The sequence below is a fragment of the Lineus longissimus genome, chromosome 17 (genome assembly GCF_910592395.1).
Source record: "Lineus longissimus chromosome 17, tnLinLong1.2, whole genome shotgun sequence".
In the NCBI taxonomy this organism is placed as follows: domain Eukaryota; kingdom Metazoa; phylum Nemertea; class Pilidiophora; order Heteronemertea; family Lineidae; genus Lineus; species Lineus longissimus.
The window spans coordinates 7763671-7782761 of NC_088324.1; the positions used below are offsets into that span (position 1 = coordinate 7763671).

A 19091-nucleotide genomic window follows, 5' to 3' on the forward strand; every position below is an offset into this window, starting at 1 on the left:
TTTCGGAGGACCAAACCAAATTTCCTCTCGTCCTTGGGAGTAACCAGACTGGTTACTCTAAGCTTGTCCATATCCGGTCTCCCACAAGCAAATTCTTCCTTCATGTCCTTTGTTCCTAGGCTCCTGCCGTAGCCTCAGCCTCAAACAGACAAGGTCAAGCACCTTTATTGGAGAAGAAGACGAGTGTCGGAGCGGGGGGGGGGGGGGGGGCAACCAGATCCTCATTTTGGATTCACTGTGTCATCCTTTCTGTGCCCCATGTCACGTGCCCCTCTCCCACAATTACTCACATAGTATAGTATGCGCCCTCATTATTTTTCGTCTCCTCATCCCCCTTATACCCCTCCGCCATGCACTTTTTCTTGAGAGGGAGTTCATCGGCAAGGGGCGGATCCAACAGTCCAAGGGGGGGCCAACCCGCCCTCCCCCCCTATTTTCTGCCAACTTGAAAAGAGAGGTTTTTCTAGTTAGAGAAGTGCTTAAAAACGGTGCTCTGTGGTGTTCTTGCTGCACATTAAGCTCAGCGGCTCCTCCTTTCTCATGATCCTGGAACCGCCCTGTGGGCTGATCGGGGTGGTGGAACATCCATCTCTGGCAAGCCGTTTCTTCATTCAATTCAGTCAAACAAACCAGTTTACAAAAAAGATTCTTTCCAAAAAGAATGTGGTTTAATTATTTCAAACAAACTGAGATTATGTCAGGTTTCATTATCTCATATACAGAGTGGCTCAATAAAAATGTTACACTTGCAAAATGGTTGATATCTTTTATTTTTTGGCATTTACCCTCAACATATATATGTTCTTGAAGAGCAAGCAGAATCATAATCCTTCCATGGTTGACTGCACAGGACAGATTTTATGGACTCATGTGAAATCTCACTTGCGCCAACTTCTCAGTGGTTAAACAGGACAAAGAGGAAGCATCCCAACATTTAATTTCATTCACAGTTAAACACAAATAGGAAAATTACAAATTGAATCTGTTAAATGTCAATCTTCAACTGTGAATAAAATTTATAATGTTAAAGATTGCTTATCCTCTTTATCAACTACCTATCCTCTCTGTCCTTTGCCCTGTTCAACCACTGAGAAGTTGGCACAAGTTAAATTTCACACGAGTCAATAAATCTGTCCTGTGCAGTCAACCATGGAAGGATTAGGAATCTGCTGGCGTCTAATTAATCAAAAGAGCTTGCTCTTATGTATGTTTGAGGTAGATGCCAAAATTATAATAGATATTAACCATTTTGTAAGTGTAACATTTTTATTGAGCCACTCTGTAAAAGAAACTCTGTAACTTTTTGGACAGATAACCGAGTTTATTTGCAAAAATAAAATCTTGGGCAGCAATTTTTTATTTTGGCAAACAAACGAACTATAGATTTGTTTTAGTCAGTTTGGGAAAAAAACTGTGTTTCTTCAGAAACAACCAGGCTTGAACTCACGAACTGATTTTGAAACTGTCATGAGTCTCAGGATGCACCTTTCTACAATACCAAATGATTCCAAACAACACACAATAACAACCCATTTTTATTTTATCTATATATTTTTCAATTATATTCAATGCAACTATGGCTAGCAGATATAATTCATTTTGATTGTAAAATAGTCTGAAATCTGTAATCCAAATGTGTCACTGTCGCATTGCTGCTGACAAACATCTTTTGTTTGGAACTGCTCACAGTCACGTAGACTTTTTGTGACTGTTCTTGCAGTTAAATATCTAGTGTCTTTTACTTTGGTCAACATTTTCTTCTCTTCTTTTTCATCTTGCCTCGGCTAAAAAATATATGTATATAGCAAATTGTACAGCCAGGGCTGCAAAGGTCCTCAAGGGAACCTTAGCAAAATAGCTTAAAGCTCAAGTAATCATTGATACTTTTACTTCAGGGTAATAAGCTTGAGTCAAATTCTTGAAGCAATCACTGGAAGTAAAATGCAATCAAGCAACTGCTTTTTCTTTCAGGTTGATAAAACGTTTCCAATCGGTTTAATGAAATGTTTCCAATGATGACTTGTGAAATTGCCAATAGCCTGTAATTGGTGAAATAGTTTTCAGATACCAGTATCTGAAGCCTGGTGCAAATTCTCAGGGCAGACAACGAGTCGATAGAGTCAAAGTCTAGAGTAATTCATTTATGTAAATAAAACCCTGGTATGTTTTTTTGGTCGATAATGAAATACAATACAACATCTTTGATTTGACTTCATCACCTTCATAGGGCAGCAGGCCTCAATGGGGTAATGCCGCCGTTCGTAAAAAAATTGTATTCGAATTTGAAAAGTTTCAATTGTGTAAATACGAGCTGAATATGAACTTCAACAAGGCCGCTGTATAGACCGATTTACAAATACAACTCATACAAAGTTTCAGCAAATTTGCATGCACAATAACTGCACTACAGCATTGTGTATAACTGCATTTCTATTTTCGTGGACCACCAGTAATTACGGACGGTGTACCCCTACGATTATGGATAGAACTTGAAATCAAGAAACAATTAGAACTCTATCAAAACAAAGTGAATGCTACATTCAAGGGTGGGATGAGTCATTTATTTTTCATTTTCAAGAGAACAGAGACTCCCGCCCTTGAAATTGGCGTTCACTTCATATTGCTTTAAGAGGATTTCAAGTCCTAGCCAAAATGATCGTGCCTTTCGTTAACTCTTAATGCTTCTTCAAAGGCCCTTTTACATGTGAAAAGCTGATTTAAAAATGAAGGATATTTTACTGAGGCAAAACGACTTTGGGATTTATAAGCCTTCGCTACAAATCAGCAATTTTTTTTTTGGGGGGTCCCACGCAGCACTTGATTCAACATCTGACCAAACAGACAAATAAATCAATTGAGAAACTTCTCCTGTATCTGTTGTAACAATATAAATGCAGGAGGATATATCTGACCCATCAGCTTTAAGCCTGAGATTCTAGAGTATAAAATCTAATATTTTCTGATGTTAGACAATAATGGTAAGACCCAGTCCTTAAAGCGCCCAGCAAACTCTCAATTCAAAATGCTGCTACACCTGCAATTTAAATCACATGTGACGATAATCGCTTGTTTGCCGTGGTCATTGCCGTACCCACAACTAAAATTGGAAATCGCAGTGACCTGCAGCTGTGCAATATCAAACCGAGCGATTATTAGTTTTACCCGCAGAAGAGAGATAATTTTGTTGCACACAGCAGCAATTTTAATTGCAGGTCACAGCGATATAAATTGCTTATTTCCGCGGTGAGTAAAAGTAAGGTTCTTAGTTGCTTTGATCTGCGAATTCAGTCGCTTTTTTAATGGTGTCCTTGATCCAGTCTTGATAGTGACGGACGTCTGTGTATCGGGCGTAAGGTTTCTTGTTGCCGAAGGCACAGCCATGTCCATACGACACAATCCCTGAAAATGTGACAATCATAGAGTTAGTCAACGTCCTATTGAACCCTTTCACTACTGAATTTATATGAAAATCACCAATTTTTATCGGTATTATTAACCTCATAAAGTAATAGTTTGGTGTGAATTTTGACCCCCTCAATACTGGTATGTCGCGCATCTGAGGTCACAAACTGATTTGGATGCAGTCACAACTTGCGTTCAATTTGACATTCAAGATTATACCTGGGAAAGACTCGCCAATGCTTGAAGTATGAAAAAGACTTTATAAAAAGCCCAGTAATAATAATAGTTACAAATAAAAGCTCAAGTTGGCTGATTCCTGGGTGGAGAGAAGCAAGTAGGATTAAGTGCATTGCCCAAGGACACAAAGATGAAACAGTGCTGATCCGTCCCAGTATTGAACGTACGACCTCCTGGTTATAAGCCTGGTGCTCTAAGCACCCTGCCACTGATCCCCCACTAATAATGATAGCCCACACTTAACACCTCACCTATTTGATACCAGCGTCTCTCCCCTGCGGCATTCCTGGCGGTGTGCACCATCAACGGCCCACCACTGTCACCAACGCACGAATCCTCCATGGCAGATGATCCGGCGCATACAACAATCTCCTCATCTGGGGGTTCACAATTTGGGGAACCTTTCTGCTTCAAGCCCAGTTCTACCTGACGAAGATCATCCGACTTAAGCTTAGGTCTTTCACCGAGGTTAACAGTGCGGTTTTCATGAAATCCCCATCCAGCTACGACACCTTTCACAGTTCCATTGTAAACTGATACAAAAAGGATAAGATGAGATGTCAGGAAACTACAGGCTATACTCAGTACAAAAAGGACAAGGTGGGATGTCAGGAAACTACAGGCTATACTCAGTACAAAAAGGACAAGGTGGGATGTCAGGAAACTACAGGCTATACTCAGTACAAAAAGGATAAGATGAGATGTCAGGAAACTACAGGCTATACTCAGTACAAAAAGGACAAGGTGGGATGTCAGGAAACTACAGGCTATACTCAGTACAAAAAGGATAAGATGAGATGTCAGGAAACTACAGGCTATACTCAGTACAAAAAGGACAAGGTGGGATGTCAGGCAAACCAAAAGTAGAACAGGGAGTTTTTGACAGAGCAAATTGAGAGTTCATCGATGAAATCAACAACGACATGTGCAGATGTGCACTTCTTTGCACAAACCTATTCTTAGAAAAGACACCGCTAAATCTAGGGGCAACTCGTAGTAAATCGAGCTGCAGTGGACACAACTTGGACATGAGGAGCACGGTTGACCGTGCGGGCATGAAGGGTGAAACTCCCCGATGTTGCGACAACACGCAAACCAAGCATCCTTTGCCCGACTGGTAAATACTTACGTGCATTGTGTTCAGCGCTATTGTTCGCCAGGCAAATCGTCCTCGTTTTGTCGCTGAGTCTGGCCGAGACCTTCAGCCGGAGTAGAGCAATATCATTCGCAAAGTTGGCAGTTATAGGTTTGAGTTTGTTTTCATCTACTGGGAAACCCCTGTGAATGTGCATCGACTTCACTTCAATCGCATCATTGTCCTGTTCCAGCTTCCATTGATTTGAACCTGAATAGTTAAACAAGAAATGAGCAGACGTAAAATGTTTCGTGAGCATTTTAGACAACTTATCTGTTTTTTCTTGGTCACGACATCCACCGCTCTCAGCATGCCTACAATATTTGCTTCCTTTGACAGTCGTTTCCATGAAAATGGCACACACCACTGCCGTGCCGGCACCAGAGAAACTTGTCGCTTTTGGCAAATTGGCAATAAGGAAACAATATAATTTATCGTAGAATTCTCACGAGATAAACCCAGTGCACACATAGCCAAAATTAACATAAAGTGATGGAGAAAACATTTGCACACTAATAACGTGCGAGCATGCAAGCATAGCATGCATTATGACTGACTATTGGCATCACCTGCTGTTTAGAACAGTTAGTCCAAGAGTAAATATATGTAAACAAGGGGGTACCACTTTTACTTTGTTAAGGCCAAAAGCACCATAAACTCGAACCTGTCGAGTTACAGAGCTGTTTAGGCGATAGTCCAGCTGACTCTTGCTTACCAAGTTTAACACGTATTCTGCCCAGGTTCTGTTCATAGAGTTCTCCTTGGAAGCAATGTGCTGCCGTGAGGATCCATTCGCTGTTGATGAGGGTACCACCACAACTGTGCTTGAACTGAAAGAGTCAGATAATAAGAGCGACACTGCTCTTCAATACTCTAACCCCATTTTCCAGTGAAGTAATAGTAGTGTGATGAGGGGTCCTACTGTCAACTGGTGATGGGTTGATCCGAGTATCCAAATCCAGTTGGCATGAGAGGATTTTCAACGCCCTGAAAGCTTGAGACAGAACGTCTCTGTCTGTAATTTTGGTTGAATTTTAAAGGAATTTTTGGGAATTTTAAAGGAATTTTTGATTTTCCATGGTCTTCTCTGCCGGATCAACTCACCTAGGGAATATGATAAATTTGATGCCACAACTGTTTCTTCGTTTTGGTAAATCGTGAATAAGTGAAATCCACCAAAGTCTGAACTAGCAAAATACAGTGGTACCACCTTTGTATAGGGGACACCTCTCTATCAAGAACACTCTCTCTACTAAGGACACTTGTTTTTGGTCACAAAATGGGTTGTTTCCATTCCATTTGACCTCTTTCATCAGGACACCTCTCAATTAAGGACACCAATTGTCAGTCCCAAAGGTGGCCTTAAAAGAGAGTTTCCACCATACTTACAGCGTTGATACCAACTTCATTTTTTGCCTTCACTGAAATGCTGGCCATCCAGGGCCAAGCATGCTCGGTTGCGACGTCACCGCCAATGATGTTGGCCGTCGAGACACCCGTCTCTACACCAGCTATGCCGCATTCAGAATAGTCTGAAAAAGGCGGACATGATGGATAAGAGGGGGAAGGGGGGTACTTGTTAAATGAAATGGCCAGGGCCATTGTGCTCACCTCATGTGGAGGAAAGATGGATAAAGAGCATGGTATTGTGTCATGTATTGTTAGGTTTGATGTAGGTCCAAGCAATTACAATTTCCCCAAAATGGCCAATTTACAGTACATTCGACCTCTGTGACCTTGAAAAGTAGGTCAAATCAAAGAAGACCCGGGTGACACATTGAATGGTTGTTAGAATTAGATGTACCTATGATATAAAATTGGTGCCAATCGGGCAAGTCATTACTAGGAATAATGGCATTTTGAAGAATTTAGGATTTGGCCCCCTCCCTGGAGGCCAAACGGCAAATCAGATCGCACCAAACTTCGGTACCTGAGATCACCTGACCAAGGGGAACATGTGTACTTAATTTGTGATCAATAGTCATTGCAGTTAAGAAACGTGCCAAAGTTACGGCCTGACGGCCAATGTACGCCATTTGACCTCTGTGACCTTGACAAGAAGGTCAAATTAAAAACACGTGTGACATATACTGTATGGTGGTTAGGTGTACCCATGATATCAAATTGGTGGCAATCGGGCATGAAGTTAAGGAATAATCACATTTTTAAGGTTTTTGGATTTTGCCCCCTGGTGGTCAAGTGGTGAATCATATTGGACCAAACTTCGGTCCCTGAGATTACCTGACTTAGGGGTAAATGTGTACCAAATTTTGGATCAATAGTCATTGCAGTTTAGAAACGTGCCATCGTTACATCCTAACGGCCAATTTACACCATTTGACCTCTGTGACCTGGAAAAGGAGGTCAAATCAAAAACCCGGAGGATATATGATGCACCTTTGCTAGAAGTACCTACCATATTTTTTTCAAAATTTCCTGACAACTATTAAGGGAGATATTGCATATTTTCACTTTTAACGTTTGGCCCCCTGGTGGCCAAACCATGAAACGAATCGGACCGAAACTTGGCCTCCAAGGTGTCATTACATAAGGGTACATGTGTACCAAGTTTCAACTCAATAGCTCTAACAGTTACGAAACGTGCCCTGCTACCGGACGACGGACGACAACGACGACGGACGCCACGGTATGGGATAAGCTCACCTCTGCTAAGAGGTGAGCTAAAAAGGTCACATCCTGAATCCCAACAGGCAATTTTGGCAAATCCCGACACAAATTTCAATTTCCCCTCCCTCACTTACCCGAATCCCGCTAAAACATGGTTGTTCATCCCAAACTAACTCAGTGTCCCGAAAAAAAGTCTATTCCCCTCGGATAACCTTGATACGATCTTTGCAGATACTGTGTGACATGCACACATTTTACTGCTGGGCTGTTGACATATGTAAGAACTTTAAAAGTTATTGAAGGGGGGAATCGGAAGTTACCTATCCCGACGTCCTGTTGTAATGAAGACCATTTTCCGGTTTGGGCGAATCCCGCTTAAAATGCACTTGCGGGCAGTCGTGACTTATCAAAATATATGCACGGACATCGGAACTTCCCTCAGCTAACACCTCTCTGTTAAGGACACCCTCTCTATTACGGATAGCAATTGTCAATCCCAAGGGCAAGGGTGTCCCTAATAGAGAGGTTCTGTTGTGATCTTCTTTTTTTCCGCAAAAAAATATACCTTTCTGCTAAAATAATGAAATTTAGCCACCAAATATCAATCACTCAATCAAAATGAGGGTATTTATACTGCACAGATCAGTGGCAAATAATCTTTTGGTCATCCCGGTTAGGTTGTTGAAACGAAATTTCCGATACCCGTTGCAAATCCTGTTTCCTGTACCCCGATTTTTCGGACAAAATTTCACTCCATCCCAACTCCCAACAGTCAATTGTTGTATAGTAATTGTAAAACCTTTCTTATGAGTAGCACTGTAATGTGTAATTCTTGGAATTAAGTGTGCGGGATTATTGGAATTGGGTTCAGATAAGATACTGGTGGATAATCGTGGAAAATTCCCACGGTCTACTTATAATTCTCCATTCTCTCCAGCGTGATCAATTACGTGATCAATTACGTCAGCATTGATGCGGCTCCTCCTTTGATGGAGACGCATCAGCGTTGCCCCCTGATTGGTGCAGACAAAGCTGCACGTGGATATAAAACAGCGTGTACGCACGCTCTCGGCAGGCAGTCATTACAGTTATTCCAGTCTCCCGAGTCTTTTCAGTCACGTGCACGAATCGTCATCCCGACGAACTACTTTATCAACTATGACTTTGGCGTGTTAAATCTTGTGAAACAGTTTTAGAATAAAGGATCCGGACGTTAGAAGGCAAATTCAGGACTTCTTACTTTTGTAACCTGTGAAAATATAACACAATTACCAGAACTTCGACAGCACGGCCCCTTAAAGGGAACTGGAACCGCCGAGCGATTTATTCAACTTTTCGACTTTCACCGCCCGAGAAAGTCGAACTTCCAACTTCATATTCGAGTTCAGATTTGTAGCTCCGCCCCCAGTGCCCGAGCATGCGCAGTTCAATTTGTTATCATTGAGAATCATGCGAGAATCACGTGAGTCATGCGATCTTTCATTCATGAGTTTTCGTAGTAAATTCCAGAGTAGTGACGTCACTCAATGATTGACAGCTAGGCGCCATGTTTCATTCATGCCTCGTTCTGATCACCCGATACGCGGGAAATGAAAACGAGGTCATACGAACTGGCTCGGCGGTTCCAGTTCGCTTTAAGAAGGTTTCTTTCTCACCTATGCTCCTTTCAACTATCTTCTGCACCAGAATATCGAATGCTGGGAAATTCTTTAACCGAAAGAAGTGCGGGTCGCTGCCGTTTTGGTTAAACTTCTCTTCGGACGAGATCGCTCGCAGCTTTTTCTGGTTATCCACATTTCTTTTTGCATCGCCTTCCAAACCGATCTTCACGCAAAAAATCTCCATCGGTGGGTCTCCATTCGTCGGTTCTTTCAGTAACATGGCTTCAGGTTCTGGGCTTCCTCCCACGTTATCTTCCCCTGGAAAGAAAGGAGGCCCACATTTTATTACCTTTGACCTATTTACACCCTTCAAGTAGGTCATGTTGACCAAAATCTTTGTCAATATGCAGAATTACCAAATAGGTGTCTACATATAAAATGTTAGAGTGTCTACATGTACCTCAAATGTGACCCGCCATGACAAAACAGGTCGCATGTCGCTCTGAGCTTGACAGGTTGAGACAGACTGGTTGTTCATTTCACCATTGTCTGCCTTTTGTAAAATCGGAGCATATCAATTTCTTCTATTATGTCCTGGTGTCATTTTAGGCTCATCTTCTGTGCGACATGCGACTCATTTTGTCGTGGTGGGTCACAAATAGTAAAGAAATATGCCACCTTTGGTCAAATTTGCTGGAAGGGGCGACATCTTGCATTTAAAAAAGCTATTTTTAAACCAGGCTACCGCATGTTACGGCATAGTTTGTCAATGCCTATATTGTCCCTTTGAAGGCCTACACCGTTCATTGTAAATTTTGAATTGTAATTGAATATGAACATTTTCAATTGTGTAAATACATACTTGATATAAATTTCAGCATTGCTGGAAGACAAAGTAATTACGAACGGTGTACCCCTTTAAGGCCGAGGTGTGAGCTGGCTTTGACAATAGAGAGTGTATGATTAAAGCCAGGCCTGAATTCTTTTAACTGCGAGGTTGAGGAGGAAAAAAATAACACAATGAAACTTATCAAAGGAATTATCTGCGATGTTCCTGGAGGTTCCTCGGTTGAAGTGCCATACTCTTGGTGGTCGTTCCTTTGCGGTAGCTGCTTCAAAACTGTGGAACCAGCTGCCCGCAAAAGCTCCGTTACATTGATTCCCTCCAGCCTTTCAAGTCCCTCCTAAAGGCCCATCTTCTTGCAGTTGCCTTTGGGGGAAAAAGCGCTCCAGAATACCAACGCGCTGAGTAATTTGGAGCCCTTTACAAATGCCAACATTGATTGACTGATTATAATCCACTTGCAGATTAACTTACCATCAGAGAGTAGGAACAAATACTGCTTGGCTCCCAGCCTAGAATCAAGGCTCATGGGTAACATCACAGTCCGCACAAACTTAAGCGCTCCTCTGATATTAGTGCTGCCCTCTGTGGAAAAAAAGTTGAGGTATCTGCCGACAAAACTGGAGAGGCTTGTTTTGATAACAGAACCACCGCAAAAAAACACAATGGGTGATATGAATAAAGGCTAGCAAATGCTTTTACTTCAATTTTGTACAGAAAGGCCAAGTGTAAATGTACATGGAGTTTTAGATAAAAGCATTTACTACTCTTTATTCATATCACCCAATGCCTTACATGTAGGGAGGCAAATCAAAGCCAGTGGAATTTATACTGAACTGGAGCATCCTGAGGAAATCAGGGATTAAAGTTCGCTTCTCCGGCCGGGCACACAAACCCCTGAGACATTTGCCCTCATTTGGTGGTGAAATAGCGAGCGCAGAAGTAAGTGCGCCCAATCAGAGCGTCGCTTTCATTTGAGTCTAGGAATTTCAAAACGATATTCAGCGGTTATGGTACAGGCAACCATAACTGCTTGGTGCAAAATGTGGAAGCATTTCAAAAGCATTTAAAACCACATTATTTCATATTCAATTTGAGATGTTTTAAAATAGAAATTGACACCTCACTGTCAGTATTGGGACCAGGAGATAGTTGAACTTTGGGTAAAACATTTTGAGAAATAAATCTTTTCTGCCAGATACATACCGCTCCACGTGAGGTTGTCCAAAAGTTGGAGCACTTGTTCCTGTGGCAGCTTCTGACTTGCGTGAAAGCCATTGTTCCCAGAGCTTTTTGGATCATTTTGACCGAACTTTATAGAGATATCGTCGGCAAACGTTGTCACACCCACCCTGGCTCCGTTCGGTTTACTTGTGACACCTACCTACAAGGATAGAATGGATTCTGTCAGGTATCATCCTGAGATTCAGGTTTTTGACAGTCCTACCTCGTATACAAAACCGCCTGAGAAAAAGCAATAAAATCCACTGCAAAGAGTGGCTGTTCCAACTACTTGACACACCCGTTCAAGTGTTGTATACATGTAATTGCATAAAACGGATTTCAAGTTCAATAAAGTTTACAACTTTCTCACGCAACGTTTGATGGAGACGCTCTGATTTGGCGCTCTTTTTCGACCACTACAATACATTTGAAGGGTATGGATTTCACCAGAGGTTAAGAAGATCGAGAGGCAGAGGACATTGAAAACCACCATTGCCAGGATGGTGCAGGTATACGTCCATTGGCTAATCATCCAGCCACACAATTAATCCTGCCATTTGTGGCAGTCCATAAGGATATCCAATTCAGACGATGCAGTGGACTACCTCAGGAGTCTAGTCGGGTAATGTTGTGCAATATTATATTGCCACGTCCTGAGAAGATTGTGCTTTATATCGCAAAGTTTTAATGGGAATTAACGTCATGACGTTAATGGCGATATAACGCAGAAGTGGCAGAAATGTTCCAAAAATCCAAGATGGCATCCACCTTAAAGGGGGACTATAGGCAGTGGCAGAGGGCCTACTTTGGCCATCTTCAGGCGACTAATATACACCGTACAGCACTAAATGTATTTCGCGTACAAGCGTGAATCATTTCGACGTACTGTGAGATGTGAGAGACCCCTATTGGCGACTTGGTGTCACTTCATATTGCCTGCCTAGCTGCGGCCTATGCTGTCCCTTTAAAACATACCTTTTTCACCAGTGCCTTGACAAAGTTGACTGCTTTTTTGAAGTGTTTCAACGTGATACTCGCAGATGAATCGATAAGGAAATAGATGTCGAGTCCTGTAACGGAGTGGACGTCAAGATAGCGCCCCCTATCACCAACGCTGTTTTCAATTTCGCTTGTCTTGTTCTCGAGTTTATTGAAGAGACGTGTGAACTTCTTGGCAAGCTCTGACGGGTTGTCGTAGCTAAATGGGACTGAAATTTGAAGGATAACAATAAATTGACAGGACCCCCGAAAATTTGTCTTTGGAAAAACTCTTTGCACTTTTTAATTTAGCAAATTCCGTTAATAAATGCTAGAAGCCCAAAAGACACCTCAAAAATCGGCTTTTCAAATTTAAAAAGACAGAATTCTGTTTTTATAACGCCTGAATTCCGTTTTTTGAAAAGGTGGATTTTCTGGTTTTAGGGGGCCCTAATAACTGAAAAGGAGGCAAGACTGATACCCAGTGCGGTGGTGAATAAGTACCCTGTACCGGGGCAGAACACTCTAGGGCAGTTGACTTCATTACCGAAAACGGGCAGACTGCCTAAAAGCATGCATCGCAAAAATTCCAAAGTAAGAGAAGAAAAAAGATAACCACAAGTTGGACAGAAGGCTGTACGTGCCAGGACAATATCACTATCGATCGTATAGGGAGGCCAAAAACATGCCAACAGGCAACCTGGCAATACAAAGTGGTACATATCGTCATCATTAGCATACATAAGCCCCACCTCCGGGCCATATTTAGATCACCTCTGTATGTAATATCAGCCAATCATTGCACGCTTGTATCAACCCCATGTTCTTTACATTTCTGTGACAATAAATCAGAGTTGGTTTACAAGTCGCGCTGCAAACATGTCTTCTGTTGGCCCGACCGTCCTAGTAGTGACCCATCAATGGTACTCTCCCATGATACCTTCAAGTCCCGACACATGTAGACTACAAATACTGTATTGTCCGATAGACATCCTCAATATGTGGGCCATGTGGTTTTTCCACAGGGTGGAGTGACGCGTCTTGTGCAGTAGCTTAGTGTATAGATGCTTTATCTTCCTCGCTTTCAGCTTCTGCCGCTGGCTAGCCTTTGGGCGAAAAGAGGAGCAGAAGTGCGTAAGTCTCCTTCTGCCAGTACATAGCCTCTCCGCTATCAAGACTCTTGCAGTACCTCTTCGTGGTGGCCCATAGAAACTGGACACCTTGCGGCTCCAGGTTGAATCAGGGATCTTGGAGGAGGCTGGGCCCCCAGAGGTGAAGTGCGCAGGCCCACTGGCATGTGGATACGCCCTGGCGCTCACCAACCCACCCCCAGCTATGGGTCAAATAGTTTTGCCGAAGACGGATGCACTGGGCCAGGATTCCTGGCGCATAACCGCAGTGCAACGCAATTTACACCAAGGTGAACGAAAGAAGAAGAAGAAAATCCTCAATATTGGAGCTCGATACTAACCTTGGCATTTCGGCTGTCGACTTGGCAACCAGCCTTCGGTCGTGCATCTGATGCTTTCCGGGCCAATTAGGCGGTTGCTACCATGGCACTTGTAGGTCACGACTTGGTTCAGGCGATAACTGTCACGACCGATTTTTCTCCCACCGAACGGTATGACGGGAGCCTGGCACTTTCCACTCCCTGTCAACAGAAAGACTAAGTCCAAATACCCTGGAACCTCCCTTAGCGGACACCACTCTATCATGGACAACCTGTCTATTAAGGACACTAGTTTTGGTCCCAAATTGATACTTTCCATTCAATTTGACCTCTCCAATCAGGACACCTCTCTATTAAGGACAGCATTTGTCAGTCCTGAGGGTGTCCTTAATAGAGAGGTTCTACTGTACTGTAAATGTCTTTATTTTCTGTGGCCCTATGTTCGTGAAAGTATTTTATAATGATAAAACCATTAAAGGGAACTGAAACCGCCAAGCCAGTTCGTATGACCTCGTTTTCATTTCCCGCGTATCGGGTGATCAGAACGAGGCATGAATGAAACATGGCGCCTAGCTGTCAATCATTGAGTGACGTCACTACTATGCAATTTACTCATGAATGAAAGATCGCATGACTCACGTGATTCTCACATGATTCTCAATAATAACAAATTGAACTGCGCATGCTCGGGCACTGGGGGCGGAGCTACAAATCTGAACTCGAATAAGAAGTTGGAAGTTTGACTTTCTCGGGCGGTGAAAGTCGAAAAGTTGAATAAATCGCTCGGCGGTTCCAGTTCCCTTTAAAATGAATATATTCGCATCCAAAACGTTTGCGAGTGTACCCCTTCTTGCCAGAAAATAAAGGGGTTACAATGCAAGTACAGTAGAACATCTCTATTATGGACACCCTCAGAACTGACTAGTGCTGTCCTTAATGAATAGGTGTCCTGATAAGAGAGGTCAAATTGATTGGAAACGACCACTTTGGGACCAGAACTAGTGTCCCTCATAGCGATGTTGTCCTTGATACCGAGGTGTCCGCTAAGGGAGGTTACCCTGTACATGTTAGAAGAAAGAAGTTAATTTCTCACGAGAATATCTGGTGCACAAAACAAACGGATTAAGGTATTACAGTGGAACCTCCCATAGCGGACACCTCTCTATTAAGGACAACCTCTCTATTAAGGACACTAGTTTTGGTCCCAAATTGGTTGTTTCAATTCAATTTGACCTCTCTAATCAATACACCTCTCTATTAAGGACAGCACTTGTCAGTCCCATGGGTGTCCTTAATAGAGAGGTTCTACTGTATAGTAAATTTTGTAACTTACCAAGGTTTACCTTGTGGCATGTGGGTGTTGTCCCGGACCAATCAGCATACTGTCCGCAGGTCATGCTGGACGACCCCTGTAGCGTGTAACCACGGTTGCAACTGATGTGGATAGTGTCGCCCTCTTTATTGAGTCGGGCATTATCAATGTAGCCATGCTCTGGTGCCTCTGGTTTCGGGCAGCGAATTTCTGAAGAAAACGGAAAAAATTATGAAATGGCCCAAGGCCACTGGACTCACCTCTGAGAACATGTTTGCCATCCGTGACCCGTCAAAGTGTGTTCAATTACCAAATAAATCGAGGCCAATATTCCAGAGAAGGCAGCCAGATGGCAGCACTGCAGAGTCGCTGGTCAAGAAATACTGAACAACATTTCATTTTGATGACTTTACTTGACGCTTGCAGAGTAGGGCACTGTTTTTAGGATGACCTGACCAGTCAGCACTCACGGATGCATTGTGGGTCATTTCCTGTCCATCCTCCGACCTTCATGCTGCACTTCCTGTGACTCGGACCAACCAGAATATATTCCTGGCTGCAGGAGTAGGAGATGACTCTGCCACCGTTGTACTGAGAACTCTGGGGCCCTTGGAAGTCGATGACAGCGTTTCGAATCGGAGAAGGGGGGTCACACGTGAACGCTGAAATGAACACAAGAAAAGATTTGACATGACAAAAGTGACTGGAAAGACTGTCACATGCATATTTTCGTGAAAATTAGGGGTTCACGAAGATAAGGCCAGGTTCGGAAATTCCCTTCAATTCGTTTCCAATAAGACACCGACTGTCAAAGGCGGGCCTGGTTGTAGGCGAGGGTAGACACCTACACTTGTAGGCAGGATCAAAGGCCTGTGGTTGTAGGCCTGGGTAGGGACCTACAATTAAAGGCCTGTGGTTGGAGGCCAAGATAGAGACCGACAATCACAGGCCAGTGTTGGAGAAAGAAATTCATACCGTGGCAATCTGGGAAAGGCATGTTCCATCGCCCATTTCCCATACACTTGATCTTGCGCGGTGCGTAATCATAAATAACGAACACCGACCCCACATCAGCATAGGCATCATCAGCATTGGCATCATCAGAAGAGTCGTCATAATTGGCATAGTCGTTCTCCTTCTCTTCTATCCTCTCAAAGTAGTGGTCCGCGTCACATTTGTAACTGATGACGTCATTGGGCATGAAGGTTCGGCCCGATCTTCTGGACCGCACAATACCATTGGGTTTTTGTGGACTCTGGCAGACTGGACCTCCTAGATGGATGGATGAAAATACTTCAAGGAAGGATAAAGCGCAGTGGAGCGCGTTTGCACAAAGGTCAAGCGCCTGACTTTTATTATGAGGTTCAGGGTTGGATACCCACCGGTGCCACTTTGTAACGCTCAACTGGCCGGAAATATCCTTGTGTGCGCTAGATTGTGGCTATACAAGGAAACCACCCCTAGCGGATACCTCTCTATTATGGACACCCTCTCTATTAACGACCCTGCATTTGGTCTAATATTGGTCATTTCAATTAAATTTGACCTCTGTAATCAGGACACCTCTCAATTAAGGACATTTGCCAGTTTCAGGTGTTTTCTTAATAGAGAGGTTGCACTTTCTACTTACTTGTGCACTGTGGAGCGGAACCGTTCCATCGACCTTCGGAACATTGCAGAATCTCGGCACCCGCGAGCGTATAACCTTGGTCGCAGGTGAAGGTCACAGTGTCACGGTCATCGCAACAATGGCCGGCCATTTGTCCGTTCCTAGGGCTTGTTGGGTTGGCATGGCATTTTGATTTCACTGCAGCAAAGGAGGGTTATGAGATGGTAAAAAAGAGGCTTAGTTTAACAGTAGACATCTATCTAACAGGATGTCTGGCAGTAGACATCAATCTAACAAAACGATTAACCGTAGGCATCTTTAATCTAACAGTAGACATATGTCTATCAAGATGTCTAACAGTAGGCATCTATTTTACAAGATGTCTAACAGTACATAAGACATCTATCCAACAAGAAGACTAATGGTAGACATCTCTCTGACAAGATGACTAACAGTAGGGATCTATCTAACAGTGTGACTAACTGTACATTAGACATCTCTCTGACAAGATGACTAACAGTAGGAATCTATCTAACAGTGTGACTAACTGTACATTAGACATCTCTCTGACAAGATGACTAACGGTAGGAATCTATCTAACAGTGTGACTAACTGTACATTAGACATCTCTCTGACAAGATGACTAAGATGACCAACAGCAGACACCTATCTAACAGGACTTCCAACAGTTAACACCTGTCTTAAAGGACGTCTAATAGGTACTCACATAAACACTGCGGGCGCCGAGGGAGTCCTCTTGGCATTGGCCATGCGCCTATTATGCATACTCGTATAAAACTATCAACACCTAATCTTCGTTTCCCCGGCCCCGCCAGGAAGTAACCATGTTCGCACTCGTACACTGCTTGTATCCTTTGGGTGACACTGCCTGGGAGGACCCGAATAAGGCCATGAGGACCTAGTGAGGGTGGGTTATTGCAGGATCCAACAGCTTAAAGAGAAGAAAGAAATAATCGAAAATGTTTTTGAAAATGACACTTTGCCTTATGACACACGACTTGCAATGACACAACTTTGGCACACGAATCGTTTTTAAAGGGACAACTTGGGGTATGATTGACCTTGCCAGGGGGATAGTGTGTCAACTTGACACTATGCACCGCCACTGGTAGTATCACACTGATGCCGATTTCTGATAGTTTTTGCCAGTAGTTGCGAGGCAGTTTTTAACATGGCTCAATTGTGAACTTCAGTGCCCTCCTAAATAGGCCTAGCGTGAGCACTAAAAGTGTTAATATTACTCATTCTTATCAAAAAACTTGATCAACTACTCACCCAAATGTGACTGTAAGATGTAGGCCAGCGACAAAAGGCCCAGATAAGCAACCCTGGACATCTTGTCTTTGCTGAAATGTCGAAGTGGGAAAACCAATCAAGGTCCGCTATTCTTAATATGTATCAGATTATGTTACATCAGTGACATTGTCCTTATCCAGGACATCCTGAATATGAATCTGCATATGCTACAGGGTGGTCCAAAAATATTCACCACGAGAAAGATCTGTTTCGCGAATCAAAAGCTGGTTTTCGGACTAGCGGCCTAGCTGTAACCACCACAATGGCTCCATACGGCTCCCACACTACGACCTAGGAAAAGTCAGACCTCAAGGAAATCAACAGCTTCAGCCAATCAGGAGGAGGATTACACTGTGGCAGGTGCGGGAGGTCTAGTATGTAATTGTTGAAACGAGTCAAATAAAACAAGCCAAACTAAACGATTATTCTAAACATGAAACTAAAGATCACGTTCGGATGTATTATAAGGATTGCAAGCGTTTAGGTTAATATTTGCATGAAGTGATAAAGCACTTTTATTCACTCAGGCCCACTTAATTTTTGCTCGTTTAAGTTTAAACAAGCCAAAATAAACGAGTAAATGAAACGGTCCATCAGGTGCACCATGCACAACTTAAAACGAACCAAATCGAATCAGGGACTATGTGAATGATATCATATTTTATGCCATAAACATTACTTGATCGAATCCTGCAATGAATACCACATGTTAACTTGATTTTTCAGTTCAGATTTTTCATGAAATGGGGGGGGGGGGGCATTGTATAAACTGAGAAGAATTTCTGGAGGATGGGACGAGGGCATTTTCCCGGCCTATAAGAATCTGGAGAGGACAATAATGAACTACATGTATAAGCAAAATGAGAATTACATGTAAGCCAAGTGAAATAGGCAAATAAATAAACAAAATACTTACCCTCCAACAGTTTTCCGCAGTGAAATTACAGACGTACACCCACTACAAACTTTCCACAAGTTCTTATCAGCCGTTCAAAGAATGAGGGAGTAATTCCCAAACTAGGATGTGACATCTGATATCGAAAATCAAAAACCGACAATCTAATTTCACCAAAGCAAGTATCAATACATGCACAGATTATCTATAGTAATGAGTCTAAGTTTCTCAGTCTAGTTAGGATGAATCAGATTTAAATCACTCCGGCAATAAATCAACTACAATCTTTGTTCTACAGAAAGAGGAAGTCTTATTGAATGGGGTCAGTCATATCCTGCTCTTAATTTGATTAAACAGACTTTAGAAAGAAAAGTTCACTAACGTCATACAAATTGATGTCAAGTATGCTCATGTATTTTTTACTTGTTTATCCGTCAGTCTGTTTTTTATCAAGCACTA

General features: G+C 42.8%; 1 protein-coding gene across 1 annotated transcript; it reads right to left on the reverse strand.

Moving 5' to 3' along the window:
* Positions 1 to 1522: 1522 nt before the first annotated feature.
* On the reverse strand, positions 1523 to 18788 carry LOC135500952 (complement factor B-like). Its single transcript, XM_064792668.1, has 17 exons — positions 18654 to 18788; positions 17717 to 17787; positions 17148 to 17372; positions 16442 to 16618; positions 15787 to 16083; positions 15282 to 15473; positions 14833 to 15021; positions 13521 to 13700; positions 12047 to 12279; positions 11054 to 11231; positions 10322 to 10432; positions 9058 to 9321; positions 6164 to 6306; positions 5490 to 5604; positions 4769 to 4984; positions 3891 to 4172; positions 1523 to 3399 (listed from the first exon to the last, which is right to left on the reverse strand). Exons 2-17 carry the CDS (start codon positions 17775 to 17777, stop codon positions 3263 to 3265), a joined length of 3000 nt encoding a protein of 999 aa, XP_064648738.1. The 5' UTR covers positions 17778 to 17787; positions 18654 to 18788; the 3' UTR covers positions 1523 to 3262.
* Between the last annotated feature and the right edge of the window lie 303 nt (positions 18789 to 19091).